General features: G+C 44.2%; 1 protein-coding gene across 5 annotated transcripts in view; it reads right to left on the reverse strand.

Annotated features, from left to right (window-relative positions):
* Nucleotides 1-16,819, reverse strand: part of PTPRG (protein tyrosine phosphatase receptor type G) — a 775,417-nt gene that overhangs the window by 69,799 nt on the left and 688,799 nt on the right. For 4 of the 5 annotated variants that reach the window (XM_070359914.1, XM_070359912.1, XM_070359911.1 and 1 more), the window contains one exon: nucleotides 10,039-10,125. The exons of the other annotated variant lie outside the window; for it this stretch is intronic. In XM_070359914.1, coding sequence (XP_070216015.1) covers nucleotides 10,039-10,125 — 87 coding nt within the window. The remainder of the gene's footprint in view (nucleotides 1-10,038; nucleotides 10,126-16,819) is intronic. 5 annotated transcript variants of the gene reach the window in all.

The following is a 16,819-nucleotide window of genomic DNA, read 5'->3' on the forward strand; positions in this document are numbered from 1 at the left end:
CTTGCCACTTGAACAATGAAAACCAATCGAGTGAGAGGGCTTTCTAAAACCCACTCCTAGGAAGCAGGTACCGCAATAGAGTCCCACCACACGTTCACTGAGTGCTCCCAGATGGATGCAACGAAGAGGCATTCCAAGTTGGCAGGAGAGACTTTTCCTCAGTTCAACTCAAGTGGGAGCTGGATCAGAATGAAAACGAAATGGGAGAGGTGAGTCTGTGGGTCCCACTTTCCCTGAGCCTCTCAGAGAGTAAGCATCTCTCACCTTGAAGTCTGGCACGGAAAGCTATGCACATCTCATACAACACAGTCCCTGAATACGAGCCAGCTGCCTCCATTCCTTGACCAAAGGTGGTCCGCTATGTGCATCTTACAGGAAGCTCTAAGTAGCTAAGTGGAAACAGGCTTTCTGTGTTACTCTCCATTCATTCATCCCTTCTGAGAAAACCAACATGGGCTCCTGTGTTTTAAGATGTATCAGCAAGCTTTGACTAGAAGTGAACAGGATGGTGCCCTACATTCCTCTCCATGTGATCAGATGCACATGGATCCTGGCTAGAAGCTCCTTGGTTTCAAGAGCACACCCCACTGCCTGGGGCCCAGAACCCATCCAGGGTCTGAAGGCCTCATGGCAGGACTGGGTATGTATGTATGGATCAGCCGGGCTTTTAAAAACCCACAGGTGTTTTCAGCTTACAGTCACGAACAATGGGTGTCAGACTGAAATTTCTAAAAACAATTTTCCATTCTTTCAAGTCAGGCAGATACTTTGCAGAGAGACTTTTTCAGAAATCAAAAATCCTACTCTTGAGACAGCACAGCCTATGTACCAAGGACATCTTCCAGTCAAGATGCAGCAGATACGGACTGAGATGAGAAAGTCATCAACGCCAGTCCCCAGAGCTCCCCATGGGAACGTGCATGCTGCCAGCACAGGACAGACTGGGGTGTTTAATTGGCCCTCTTGACAAATGAAACCCCACCCCCACCCCACACACACCCCCAGCTGCTCTGGTGGTGCCCACTGTTAATAAACAGACTCAAGTTACAGAGGCTTCCTATTCAAACAAAATGTAGCCAACCACAGAGATAAGCAGGAACCCTCCAGGTTCTCCCTCCTGGCCTCTCATTTCTTTGCAAGAATCACCCAGAAGGACCAGTCTTCTGCAGAAAGGCTTTCCTTTCTGCTCCTCCTGTTTTCCCGGTACCTGCTCAGATAAGCCTCTGACACGTCTTCACAATTTCCTTACTCAGATCTCTTTCTGCCCCTCTAACAGGAAGCTGAGAATAACTTAGACGCAAGATACTTTTCAAAAGCTAAGTGCTGACCTCCAGTCCAGGAAGACTCTATCTCGTAGCTGTCTGGAACTCCACTGCCCACTGCTGCTGATGGCAGGCATCTGTATCTGCTTATAGGAGACTTTCTGAAGCCTCTAGACCCCTGGGTCAAACTGGACATCTCTGGCGAGCCTGAGATGAGACCCTGCTCTCATCCAGGGCCCTCGGCTTATGGTAACACTTCCCTCAGCATCACTGTAACTGATGGGGCATGGGTGCCAGTAGGGCCACAGGACAACATGCAGACTCCATGAAAACCGGGGATTATGGAAGTGAAAGTGGAAGCCACTCAGTTGTGTCTGACTCTTTGCGACCCCATGGACTATACAGTCCATGGAATTCTCAAGGCCAGAAAACTGGAGTGGGTAGCCTATCCCTTCTCCAGGGCATCTTCCTGACCCAGGAATTGAACCAGGGTCTCCTGCATTGCAGGCGGATTCTTTACCAACTGAGCTATCAGGGAAGCCCGGGATTATGAAACTACCAAATACTGATACACAGGGATTAGGAACCAAGTTACTGTCTTCAAATTCAGTTCAATGCTCTGTAATCACACCGGAGTGACAAGGAGTTTGTCCATGGTGTGCAGCTCAAAATGCTAATTGGAGGCTAGAACAGGTGTGTGGCTGAGCTGCTGTTGAATATTAATTAAGTAATCTTAACCGATACGTATACTGCCCTCACCTAACGTCACGGTGCATGCTTGCTAATACTCTCATTCATTCTTGTGCTGTCAAGCACAGAAATCATGTTAATATGTACTTTTGTAAATGGAAGTGCTGTAGTAAACCGTGTATGAATAAGAGCCACTTATAAATAGAAAGTGGGAACAGAGGCATGTGCCTTCGAGGAAGATGATTGAGGGCTATGTTAAAAAGACAAGGATTGATTTATTATGGCAAAACAACTCAAGAAATCGAACTGACAAAGACAACAATAGAAGGGAAGGGCTGTGGGAGTCGATGGGCTTTTTCCTCCAAGAGGAGGGTCTGCTAGAAATAATGCAGGGGTCCCGCTTGGAAAGCAGTTCCGTGTCAGTTCTCAGCTGAGACGCTTTCCTGTGCAACCACTCACTCACGTTAAGTTCCCTTTATTGCATCTGAAAGCACTCTGGAAAACTCGGTTTATACTCAGAGTATCTCTTCAGGAAGGCATCTTCTAGTAAAAAGGAATTCAGACCTGTGCTTCTTATTTGCATATTCTTTAAACCTTCAAAGGGACGTTGAGATCTGACAAATACTAATATCCTTGTGGGCATAATCTAATGGCTTAATTCACATGAGGGTGCTCCCAGGCATCCTAGGACAGATGACTGTCATACCCTGGATCAGTGGGGCTTGTCTGCTGTGAGGAGATGATGGGAGAAAGGAAGAGAAAAGCGAACAAAATTGTTTTGGAAATGATGGGTGGGCGGGGTGACAGAGCAAACATATCAAATACGGAGAAAATGTTTGGAGATAGTTTGGATCTCACGTGGATAGGAGAGATGTCCCATCCAACCCTGGTTACAGCTGGAAGGGACAAGACTCTGATTTCTACAGTGAGAATTTTATTGGAGGACACAAACTGCCTGCAATTAACATCTTAGGAAAGTGGGAGAAAATTAACAAATAATATGCAGAGAAGCAGGAGCAAACTTCCAGGCTAGACATTAAGTTTGCCCGGAGACCCCTGCAGACACCCTCAAGTACTAGTAATGCTTTCTGGGTGATATGAGAGGAAAAGGTAATTTCATGAACCATATTTTGACAAGACCAGACTCTGAACAGGGCAATGTGTATATTCCAGCTGGTTTTAAGACAGTGAGCGCCAGACAGTCCTTGCCACACTCCTGGCTGTTAACTTATAAAGAGGGCCTCAAGTCCACTCCTGTTCAGTTAGTGCCCCGGTCTGGATGTTCTCAATTTCTGAACTGAGGCTTCAGGAACTCTTCACCTTATCTTGACCACTGTTGCAAGAGCTGACACAACATCCTACTGACTGGAAGGGTTAATGGGGACAGGACAGTCCAACTTATTTCAGGCAGGAGCTAGTAAATGCAGATTCATATTTCATTTACTGCACGTATGACTGAGTATCTGTATCATAAAGCGGCCCGGTAAAAACCTTGGCCAAGTACTTATTTCATGAACATAGTGACTGAACTAAGTCCGTCAGGTTTTTGCTGTAAGAGCTATTTTAAGGATCGACTGAGGTGTTATGTGCCTCTCCACTAAACAGCCCCAGATTGTAGTACTTTTAAAATATTTGGGACCATCTGGGGGAAAAAAACGATTCAGACATCACACTATCAGTCAGGTTTCATTCCAAGTGATTTAAGAATTTCACATTAACATTTGAAGCCATAAAAGTACCTTAAAAAAAAAAAGTAACCTCGGTTGGGGGAAAGACTTTCTAATGAGAATTGAAAACTCAGAAACCAAAAAAAGACTTTATGGATAAATCTGATTATATCAACATCAAAGAAGCAGCATAAACACAGTTAAAAGGCAATGTGCTGCTAAGTTGCTTCAGTCATGTCCGACTCTGTGCGACCCCCATAGACGGCAGCCCACCAGGCTCCCCCATCCCTGGGATTCTCCAGGCAAGAAAGGGAAAAGTGAAAGTGAAGTCGCTCAGTCGTGTCTGACTCTGTGCAACCCCGTGGACTGCAGCCCACCAGGCTCCTCTGTCCATGGGATTTTCCAGGCAAGAGTACTGGAGTGGGGTGCCATTGCCTTCTCCAAAAGGCAATGTACAGACTAGGAAAATATATTTGCAACCTGTACTGCTGACAAGAGCTCTCTCTTGATTAGAAAAAGACAAACAATGCAAAGAAAGAATGAGCAAAAGATCAACAACTTATAGTAAAAGAAATACAAGTGGCAGAGCCATAGGAAAGATATGTAACCTCACTTATAAAATACACTAAGACACGTTTTTCCTTTTCACCTGTGAAGTTAGCAAAAATACCAAAATCTGACAACACACTGTGCTGGAGAAGCTGTAGGTAAACAGGCAGGATCACGCATTGCTGGTAGAAGCTCACCTTGGTGTCCCCTGGGGAGGGCAAACAGGCACTATCAGAGTTACGAATGCATGCAGCTCAGAATACAGCCCATTTCTTGAATTTATACTAGAAATAGGCCTATCAACTTCCAAAAGAACATATTAAGTTATTCACCACATTACTGTCAGTCATAATAAGACTTGGAAGCAGCCAAAATGACAGCCACAGGGGAACGGTGCAATAAATCACAACACAACTATACCCAAAAAAAAAAAAAAATTGTGCTTCTGTAAAAAAGAATGAGAACTACATATGCATAGGGAAAAAAATCATGTTATGTGAAACAAAGGTTTCTGATAGCATATGTAGTATACTGCTCTGTAAAACGAGATAAAGGAATATACTGAATAAATTCATATATAGCCACACACACAGAAACACACAGACACACACACATAACCATCTCTGTGAGCAGACAATTAACTAGTACGAATGATAACCATGAACAGTATGAAAAGGCAAAAAGATAGGACACTGAAAGATGAACTCACCAGGTCAGTTGGTGTCCAACATGATACTGGAGAAGAGTGGAGAAATAACTCCAGAAAGAATGGAGAGACGGAGCCAAAACAAAACCAACACCCAGTTATGGATGCGACAGGTGATGGAAGTAAAGTCCAATGCTGTAAAGAGCAATACTGCATAGGAACCTGGAATATTAGGTCCATGAATCAAGGTAAATTGGAAGTGGTCAAACAGAAGAGGGCAAGAGTGAACATCGACATTATAGGAATCAAAGAACTAAAATGGACTGGAATGGGGGAGTTTAATTCATATGACCATTATATCCAACTACTGAGGGTAGGAATCCCTTAGAAGAAACAGAGTAGCCCTCAAAGTCAACAGAAGAGTCCAAAATGCAGTACTTGGATGCAATCTCAAAAATGACAGAATGATTTATTTCCAAGGCAAACCATTCAATATCACAGTAATCCAAGTCTATGCCCCAATCAATAATGCCAAAGAAGCTGAACAGTTCTATGATGACCTACAAGACCTTACAGAACTAACGCCCCAAAAAGGTCCTTTCATCATAGGGGACTGGAATGCAAAAGTAAGATGTCAAGAGATACCTGGATTAATGGTCAAGTTTGGCCTTGGAGTACAAAATGAAGCAGGGCAAAAGCTAACAGAGTTTTGCCAAGAGAATGCACTGGTCATAGCAAACACACTCTTCCAATAACACAAGAGAAGACTCTACACATGGTTATCACCAGATGGTCAATACCCAAATCAGACTGATTATATTCTTTGTAGCCAAAGATGGAGAAGCTCTATACAGTCAGCAAAAACAAGGCTGGGACCTGACTGTGGCTCAGATCATGAACTCCTTATTGCCAAATTCAGACTTAAATTGAAGAAAGTAGGCAACCACTAGACCATTCAAGTATGATCTAAATCAAATCCCTTATGATTATACAGTAGAAGTGACAAATAGATTCAAGGGATTAGATCTGATAGACAGTACCTGAAGAACTATGGACGGAGCTTCGTGACATTATACAGGAGGCAGTGATCAAGACCATCCCCAGGAAAAAAGGAATGCAAAAAGGCAAAGTAATTGTCTGAGATGGCCTTACAAATAGCTGAGAAAAGAAGAGAAGCTAAAGGCAAAGGAGAAAATGAAAGATATACCCATCTGAAAGCAGTGTTCCAAAGAATAGCAAGGAGAGATAAGAAAGCCTTCTTCAGTGATCAATGCAAAGAATAGAGGAAAACAATAGAATGGGAAAGACTAGAGATCTCTTCAAGAAAATCAGAGATACCAAGGGAACATGTCATGCAAAGATGGGCTCGATAAAGGACAGAAATGGTATGGACCTAACAGAAGCAGAAGATATTAACAAGAGGTGGCAAGAATACACAGAAGAACTGTACAAAAAAGATTTTAATGACCCATATAACCATGATGGTGTGATCACTCACTTAGAGCCAGGCATCCTGGAATGCGAAGTCAAGTGGGCCTTAGGAAGCACCGTAACGAACAAAGCTAGTGGAGGTGATGGAATTCCAGTTGAACTATTTCAAACCCTAAGAGATGGTGCTGTTAAAGTGCTGCACTCAATATGCCAGCAAATTTGGAAAACTCAGCAGTGGCCACAGGACTGGAAAAGGTCAGTTTTCACTCCAATCCCAAAGAAAGGCAGTGCCAAACTACTGCACAAACTAATGTTCAAACTACTGCACAACTGCACTCATCTCACACGCTAGCAAAGTAACGCTCAAAATTCCCCAAGCCAGGCTTCATCAATATGTGAACCATGAACTTCCAGATGTTCAATCTGGATTTAGAAAAGGCAGAGGAACCAGAGATCAAATTGCCAACATCTGTTGGATCACAGAAAAAGCAAGAGAGTTCCAAATAAACATCTACTGCTTTATTGACTACGCCAAAGCCTTTGACTATGTGGATCACAGCAAACTGTGGGAAATTCTTCAAGAGATGGGAATACTAGACTACCTCACCTGCCTCCCGAGAAATCTGTACGCAGGTCAAGAAGCAACAGTTAGAACCACACATGCAACAATGGACTCATTCTAAACTGGGAAAGAAATATGTGAAAGCTATATATTGTCACCCTGCTTGTTTAACTTATGCACAGAGTACATCATGCGAAATGCTGGGCTGAATGAAGCAGAAGCTGGAATCAAGATTGCTGGGAGAAATATCAATAACCTCAGATATGCAGATGATACCACCCTTATAGCAGAAAGTGAAGAGGATCTAAAGAGCCTCTTGATGAAAGTGAAAAAGGAGATGAAAACGCTGAAAACTAAGGTCATGGCATCCAGTCCCATCACTTCATGGCAAATAGATGGGGAAACAATGGAAACAGTGAGAGACTATTTTCCTGGGTTTGAAAATGTCTGCAGATGGTGACTACAACCATGAAATTAAAAGACACTTGTTCCTTGGAAGAAAAGCTATGACCAATCTAGACAGCATATTAAAAAGCAGAGACATTACTTTACTGACAAAGGTCCATGTAGTCAAAGCTATGGCTTTTCCACCACTACCTTGGCCACCTGATGTGAAGAACTGACTCATTGGAAAAGACCCTGATGCTGGGAAAGGTTGAAGGCAGGAGGAGAAGGGGACGACAGAGGATGAGATGGTTGGATGGCATCACTGACTCGATGGACATGAGTTCAAGCAAGCTTCGGGAGTTGGTGATGGTCAGGGAAGCCTGGAGTGCTGCAGCCCATGGGGTCACAAAGATTCGGACACGACTGAGCAACAAAACTGAACTGTACTGAATGTTTACCTGTCTACAATGGGGCAGGAAGCAGGTGAGTGTTTGGGTGAAGAGACAGCAATCTCAGGGTAAATATAATTTTATACGTTTTGCTTTCTGAACCATGTCAATTATTACCTATTCCAAATTTAAACCTACAACTTGTTTGAAAAAGTAAATACTTGGATCTGATTTTTACTGCTTTTTCTTCTCCTTTCTGGAGGGTATCATCAGCAATGACTTCTTACAGCCTTGGTCCTGCATTGGTGATCGTGTCCACTCTGGGACTGCCTGGGGCCCTCTCACCACAAAGGAGGAGGGGGAGTGTTAAGGCCAGTGAGGTTATCAAAGGAGACAAGGTGGGAGCCAGAGGGGCCAATGAAAGGGCAGATTCTTGCAGCAGCCTGGGAGAGAGAGAGTACGGTGGGGCGGCCAGAAGGAGGAAGAGCAGAGACATGCGGATCAGGTCAGTACGGGGCCCAGGTCTTCACCAGGGAGTGCTCAGCACAGCACGTAGGGGTGTGAGAAGGGTCATCGCTCAGGACTCAGAACACAAGAGGGGGCCGTCCCCACTGGGTCGCCTGAGCAGCGTGGCCCTAACAAAGAACTCAGAGCCTTGATCTCGTCTTCTAATGGTATAATAGATCTTACACAGTCAGCATTTTATACATATTACATTTACTCCTCACAACAACTCCACTACAAGGAACCATCACAGACCCATTTTCTGGAGGAGTCCATTGAGGCTCAGAGAGCTTAGGTAAGTAACTCAAGGTCATAGAGTCACAAAGAAGCAGAGCTGCAGTTAGAAGCTACGAGTCCCTGAGCCAAGGTCTGTCTTAGCTGCTACACTATTAAAAAAAACAGTAAAGTCAAAACTATGATTCACAAGTAGGTGAATTCTATAAATACTTGCAGTTTCCCAAGATAGTCCTCGGGAAACTTGTAGACCTACATAAAACTATTCTTCCCCCAAGCTTCTGGCACTCAGAGGTAGAGAAGATACCAGAGGGACTGAACGCTTTATAACAAAACACAGCCTCGCTAACGAGCCCACTCCCTCATTCGGGGCCACATACAAAAATCAGAGCTAGGAACAGTCCACACCTGGCTGTGGGACTGTGTCTGGAAAGGACTTAGAAACCAGATGGGCATTTACCTTTGTGCCATCCACAAGGTAATGACAGCTTTTTCAAGTGTCAAGAGTCAAAACTACATTATATTTATAATGAACTGGGCATGAAAGTTGGTCATTTAAGTGAGGTCCAAGGTCTTTCTCTTAAGACTAGATCTTTGAATCTAAAACTTATACAGAGGGGTTTCTATTTCAATTTTTACTCTTGAAGTGTTGAAAATGGGATTCAAAATTAAAGACTTCAATAAGGAAAAAGAGATGATAGAAAGAATTATTGCATTACCAGTTAGCAGTTACTGCCTTTCTCTAAAAGCCCAAAATTGCACCGTTCAGCTTAAAAGAAGATATATCACAGAATTTCTCATTAATCTTCCACAATTCTTATACTATACCTTCTTAGGTCTCACAGCTATCCCCGATTATAGTGGGTGCATCAGCTGCAATTTCATCTCATCATCTCTTTTACCCACAACCAATGGAGATAAATAAGTTCATGAAAAAAGTTGAATATCAATTCAATAAACTGGTTTGTTGAAAGGGAACAAGGGGCTACTCACAACGGAACATTGATTAGTGAATTACTCTAAGAGGCCATTTAATATTAAAGCATTAATTACCATCTTAAGTAGAGTTTGCCTAGATAAGCCTTACAGAAAGTTATTAAGGGCTTAGGTGTGGTGATTAAGATTATATAATCCTGACTTCTAAAGGTTTATTATAAATCTCTCCAGGACAATAATTTTTTCAAGTATTCAAGCCATCAAAAACTCTTGTATTTATTTGAATTTTAGCCTTCTTATGGAAAAAAAATGCTGTAATCCCATTTATTTCTCTCTTTTCTTCCGGCCCTTCTTCTTTAACTCATTGACAAATTTAGGTTTCTACAAGATACCTTTCACTCACAAGGCTAAATGCATGCATAAAGTGTTTTTAAAGCTCTCAAACATGCAAACATCTGAAATTTCAGAAAGAAAAGGGATGCAGCAGACATACAAACACATAAACATAAAATATCCCCATCCTAGAAATTAAAAACATCCCCCTCCAATGGCAAAATCAAGCACAGCAAGCACACAGGGGACATACTGGCATTGCTACCAGCTACCCGCCAGCCACACTGATGTTTGCAAGCCATCCTTTTGGGAGCTGGGGTACAACAGGTGAGTTTCAGCGCTGTGTTGTCCGGAGGGCTTGACTCCGCATGGCAACAGAACAAAAATCCGGCAAGCCAGTCCCGGCCAAAGAGACCCCCTCCCCACCTTCAGCTTGACTGCCCCTCACCTGCTCCCCTTCTCTCCTCTCTCCCCAGAAGAAGGCACTTCACGGAAACGTCTGGGAAAGCCCTTGGACTTTATTTTGTTACACCCTCTAAATGGACAAAAAACAGAAGAGAACAGGTGTAGAAGACAGTACTTTCAATCGGCCACCCCTCCCTCCCATTTCGCACAGACCAACCCCACCACTGGACCTCGCTGGGGGCATGCTCCAAAGAGAAGGGTTTACCCACAAAGATTACTGGGCTTCTTAAGGTTTTTCAAAACTGAGGTAAGAAATGCAAAAAGGGAAATTCTGCTCTTAAAAAGCTGTCTTTAAGATACTAGAAATCTGTTATCACCCACAGTGTGATCAGAACATAAGGATACCACCGACCCAGTAACAGCTTCTGATGAGCCTCCCACCTTTGACAAGCTCCCCTGGCAAATAGGATGGCTTAAACCACCGCTGGGATAAACACAATTTGGCAGGAACAGGTTGGGTACCGTTTGAACCTCAGTTCTGCCACAAATTTCTCTGAAACTGGTGCTGTGCGACTGGTCTGGGGCTTGGTCTTTTCTCCATGCATGTCTCTGCTCTCTGGAAAGACACTTTGATTCACAATACAGGGGGTGGATTCACACGAGGGCAGCTCAGATACGGGCGGCTGGGGTGGGGTGGGGTGGGGTAGCAGTGGGCAAGTGACTGCGATACACTAGGTCTGACGTTTCATTTCCTCTTAATACTTAAATAAGCAGAGCGTTGGAGGCTTGGCTCTAGCATTTGAAAAGATATACTGTGATCACCCTGAGAAGTGTTGCTTTAATTATATGTAATCCCCAAACCACCTGGGCTATAGGAGTTCGCATTGAAAGGATTTTGTATTCTTTCTCAACTCCATAGAACACTAGAGACTAACACCGATACGGAAACATTCTCCTTTTTTGGAAGTTCTTCTTAATCTCATGCAGAACTCTGCATTCAGGACGTGATTTCAAAGAACACTTGTGAACTTCTGATTGTCTTGGTGGCTTCCTGCTTCTCAGAATGGACTTTCTCTAATGCGTAACTGTTGGTTTTTTCTTCTCCATCAATACAAGATTTCCTTTATGTTGATAATTAATAGCCTCGATGGTGGGTAAAAGTGCTTGGTGCTGAAACCAAATAAGGGCTAAGTCAAAACTTGGGAAAATGATTAAAAAGCAGTGGAGGGGGGAAGGTGCTATAATCCAGAATTTCTTGTCTCCCTCTATTGAGCACACTGTGGAATTGCAACAACTGTCCTCAAACCCTCTCTCTCACACACGCAGCGCGGCTACCAACATTAATCCCAGGCAATCACGAGTGTGTTGGGAGTGTTTTTGCAAATTTTCATAAGAACTTGAAATTTGCAGCTTCCTAAAATATTTAGACTTCTTCTCAACCCTTAGCCCTACTCTGAATTCTGCCAGACTCACTCTTTCAGGAATTTTGGAGCCGAGCCGGCTATCTCCGCAGTTTCTCCTCACACACAATCGCAGGCGCTTCAAACTCCCACCCTGTAAACTGACAACACTCCGCTGAGAAGCAAATGCTACAAAACTAATATCCCAAATAATCGAGGGGGCTACCTGAGAAACCCGACAAGACAGACCTCATCAACCCTGGGAGGGAGGACTCTTCATTCTGAGAAATCCAAAGAAAGGCACCGGTGATGTAGCAGACACTGAGTATGTCTAGCAGTTTCCCTTTCCTGCAAAGCCAACGTGGTTGAAAAATGGATCCATGCACTTCTTCACAGAATCAGTCCTGTCTCTTAAGTATCACAGTGCATAAACGGCAATCTTTAGCGAGTCTCTCCCTGCTTTTGTCTAAGTGACTATGTGTTCCCTGGCTCCAAGAGCTTCAGCTGGCATCTCAGGGCCAACTCGACAGCAGGGGGGCTGGTTACTATGACAACGGATGGGTCTCCTGAATTCTGAAAGGGCCCTGAGTAGCCACTTGGGAAACAGTTATTGAGCAAAAAGTTGCCTGGGATCTGCCACGTGACCCAGATTCCCCTGCACACAGCTGTCCAGAGAAAAGAAAGAAAAAAAAAAAAATAGGTGACTATCTTCAGGAACAGCTGGGGTCTCTAAAGGCTCCCTATCCCCATGCCTTTTAGCATCTCAGAGCAAGACACCACTGAGTCATTAGAAAAAAATCGTCAGAGCCAAGCCACGTTTTAGCATCAGGAAATGCACTTTCTTCTCCCGATTGGCTCCACACACTGTCAGGCTTTGAAGAGCTGCATTGCAACAATTATTCCTAATGATTACATTAAAACCTTCTTGAACTATGGCTACAGGTCCATGTTTTGGACAGAGATAAGTGACATGAGCAGTTACCAGATTATAAAAGAAAAAAATGATGCTTGGAATACAGGTGGCCCTGAGGGCAGTTTGTTTCGAAAATGATAAAGGTGATCACACAAAGCCATCAAAAATTATGACTTGGAAGCTTGGCTTTTTCCAGACTTGAGAAAAGTTGCGCATAAACCTATCCTTTGATCCTCATTCCCTCCCTCACGTGAGATGCAGAAGAGCAGCTCAGACTGACCCAGTGCCTTTGTACATGCCCCAGATTCCCTTAAAAAGAATCTGAGGCTGCCCATCAAAGTGGACTTTATTTTTACAACGAGGAAGTGTGTTTTTCCCCAAGGAGTACCAAATACAACAAGAACACATGCTGCTCTATCAGCTCACACAGATTTTCCTCCACTCTGAACATCTATCCTTCTCAGTTCTATGAAAATCAGAGCCAACCATCTCCTCCAAGAAGCCTTCCCTGACTCCCTTCTGCCCAGCTCTGACGATGGGCAAGTACCTCCGGGAGCACAGTTTCCTTTCATCACCACTGGCCTTGGGAATGCACGTACGAGGTCAGGGCAGAGATGGGCAGACTGGTGAGCAGGGGGCCACGGTCAGGTCTGTGCAGCCCACCAGTGCCATGAGAGAGTATGAGAACAGTGATCTCACACCTCAGTGTTTCTCATGAGAATCTAGACAGTGGGAGTTTTAGGCAAACTCTTCCCATTTTCAAAGTAATTCTCGTTTCTAAAAACAAGAGGTCAGCTACACAAAAACAGTAAAACAGGGCACCAGTTTGTAACCTCTACTTGGGACAACTGTTTTCTACCTGCTCATCTATTCTGTTAACCTACGCACTTTTTTTTTTTTTAATGTAACTATTTATTTATTTTTGGCTGTGCTGGGTGTCTCTGTTGCTACGTGGGCTTTTTCTTTAGTTGCAGCAAGCTGGAGCTGTATTCTAGCTGTGGTGTGCAGGTTTCTTATTGCAGTGGCTTCTCTTGCTTCAGAGCAAGGGCCCTAGGGCATGTGGGCCTCAGTAGCTGCAAGACACGGGGTTGGGGTTCCCATCCCAACCCACTCAGTAGTTGGGGTTCCTGGGCTCAATAACTTTATTTATTGAGCACAGGCTCAATAACTGTGGTGCATGGGCTTAGTTGCTCCAAGGCATGTGGGATCTTCTTTGACTAAGGATCAAACCTGTGTCTCCTGCATTGGCAGGCGGATTCCTTAGCACAGAGCCACGAGGGAAGACCCCTTACACACTCCTTGAGACAGGACTTCTATCTTCTCACCATATCTCCAGTGCCTGACACAAACTAGATGTTTAAGAAATGTTTTCGAATAAATGAAGGGAGGAAGGAATACGTAAGCCACCTATAAAGGGTCTTTTAGGTGAACAAAACAAAACAAAGGCCTAGGTTTGAGTACAGCTGACCCTTGAACATGGAGATAAGGGTGCCAACATTTTGCACAGTCAAAAATCTGCATGCAATGCACTTGGCCCTCTGTATCCACAGTTCCTCGACATCTGTGATTCCCTGGATTCAACCAAACACCAGACTGCATAGTCCTGCAGTGTTGACTACTAGAAAAAACTCAAAGTCGATCCTTGCAGTTCAAACCTGCGTTGTTCAGAGGTCAACTGTAGGGACTTCCCTCGTGGTCCAGTGGTTAAGACTCCAGCCACACTTCCCCCTCAGGGAGCATGGGTTCAATCCCTGGTCAGGGAACTAAGAATTCACATGCTGCATGGCACAGCCAAAAAAATAAAACAAGGTCAATTGCACTTCTCAAAGGTACTAGCTTGTGATTCTAGGCAAGTCCATTCCCTTTGTGGACACTGTTTCCTTCAATGGGAAGGAAGGAACAGTCCCCAACACCATGGCCAACACCCGTGGCTGCTGTGAGGATTAAGTCAGGCCACTTTGCTTTGTGCTAATTCACCACTATTGGCTGCTGTGACTTATTATTATTGTGCTTATTATTATTTAATAATAATAATATTATTATTATCGTGACATTATTATCATGCTTCCTCCTCGCTAGCTTGTTCATAGTCATACACGGGAGGAATCATTGCTATTGCCCCAGCTCCTCTGTGACCTTCCTGGGATGGGGGTGGGAGACAAATGTCTAAGCCAAATCCAGTGATTGGAGAGCAGGCTTGGAAGCACCCGCTGCTAGAGCAGATGGGCGGAGAACCTGCACACGGCTCACAGTGCTCTGAGCGTCACTGCTGCTACTGTGGAATCCAGGAGGGACCCGAGCTCTGCTAGGCACACGTGGTCAACCGTTCCTCCAGCAAGAAGGATGTCGGCATATGCCCACACTTGATCTCATGTGCATCTGTCTGTTTGCCAGAGCCTCTGTCATGCCAACTCAAACCCTGCACACATTTGCGGTTTATGTCCCTTCTTATTTATTACACTGTCTCCCCCTGAACATCTAGGAGAGAGAAAAATTGCAGTGTCAACAAAACACACTTGCTTTCACGAACAGCATTCTAAATGAGGAGGCACTGACAGAGGGCAAAACTGCTGGGAGTCTAAAGATGAGAGTAAAAAGAGAGACCTTTCTCCACCTGCCTATGAAGCTAAACTTATGTGGACTGATGTGCCGTGGAATTTACAGACGGCTCAGTTGTGTGCTCAAGAGGGATGTGGATTTCTCAGACCAGAAAGTGAAATCCTTCTACTACTAAACTTCAACCAACGGGGGTTACTTTTCACAATTCTCACTTAAGACTTTCTGGTTTGCTGTTTCAGAGTCTCTGTACTTAGCTCAGTTCTCTCTGAATCTGAGAAGAAAAGCTGTTTTACACTTCTGGAAAGTTCTCTCCCAAGCTACAATTATGGTCAATGAGACGCTCAATTTGTCATCAAGGTAAGATAGCACTGATTAGCTGGGACTAAGAATGGGACAGGAAGGTGGTATTACTCAGCATCACAATCTATTCTGCTTCTTAAACACCTGAAAATAGAGCCCGTCCTCAAGTTTTCTCCTTTGCGACTTTGGCAGACCCAAATCATAAGATCTTCTCAGATCTTTTCAACAAGCAAATGAGCTATAAAAACAGACTGTGGAAGGAAGAGAATGCCTCCAGACAAGCTACTCCTCATCTAGGCAAAATAATGTAACGATTCACATAGTGGGCAATGAAGGCCCCATGGACCGTAGCCCTCCAGGCTCCTCTGTCTGTGGGATTCTCCAGGCAAGAAGACGGAAGTGGGTTGCCATTTCCTACTGCAGGGGATCTTCCCGACTAGGGATTGAACCTGTATCTCTTGCATCTTCTGCGTTGGCAGGCGGATTCTTTACCACTGTGCCACCTGAAGTCACATTGGCTGGGTTCAAATCCAGGAGATGAATGCTCTCACTTGTGATTTTACCAAGCCTCAGTTTTCTGATCTGCAAAATGGATGTAATAATTCCTAGGATTTGAATGTTTAATTAGGTGGCAACGCAATCCACATAGCACATGTGTGATTTGCTGAATATTCAGTAAGACACTTGGCTGTTTAGACCTTAAGATGTATGAAGCCGTTTCAGGGGTCAGACTTTCTTTGCTCATCAGAGAGAGAAGAGCTACCTTCAAAGCAATTTTCCTCAAGGTTACAGGAAAAAAAAAATATCTTCCTAATCCTGCGTTGTTCAAAGGTCAACTGTAGGGACTTCCCTCGTGGTCCTTCTAAGTGGACGCTAATGTCTTACTTACACGGTATTAAGCTATTCCATGGAATAAGGTAATAAACAAACAACGTGTGTGCCCTAGCATAAAGTCCTGTGTACAGCTCTTTCCCCAGCATCAGCCTTAAGGGATGCAAATCGCAAAGAAACCTTCTCCAAAATTTCCTCTTGTTTCTGAGTGGCAGCAGCTGGCTGCTCCCAGTCTTTTCAGGAACGCCAGCACATTAGTGCCATATAAACAGCTTGTCTTGGTGAGACGAGGGCTAGAGCTCTCGGAATGTACTTTGTAGTCATTCAAGAGGTGCATTTTGTTACTGTCTGGAGGAACAGCGCCAAAATGGCACACTTTAAAAAGTACGGAATTGATTTCTCCTCCCTCATCTCAACAGCAACGACTACAGCTCTGCAGCGTCGCACGCTGATATGGGCTGCACTATTTAAAAGGCACACACAGGGCACCGCTTGTAAAAGGAGGCACGATTTTCCTCGAGTTTATCCTTATTAGCCACCCCACCACCCTATTCCTTGTCCCCAAATGCCCTGCATGCTTATTTCTAGCTTTGCAGCAACTTTTGCGTTGTTAGGGATTTGACTACATCTCTTCAAGGCGGACCCTGGCAAGGAGAATTTGAGAGAGAGCTACTAGTAACATCTCAGCCAACCATGTTTCAAAACAAATTTCTCCCACAAACCCATGTTGATACCTGTAAAAATACTGCTCAGATAGTCCCCAATGGACCTCTGTACACCTTCCAGTGGACAAAAATATATGAGGTCTCCACCTGTACTTT

The sequence above is a fragment of the Bos mutus genome, chromosome 22, assembly GCF_027580195.1.
Source record: "Bos mutus isolate GX-2022 chromosome 22, NWIPB_WYAK_1.1, whole genome shotgun sequence".
Lineage (NCBI taxonomy): Eukaryota > Metazoa > Chordata > Mammalia > Artiodactyla > Bovidae > Bos > Bos mutus.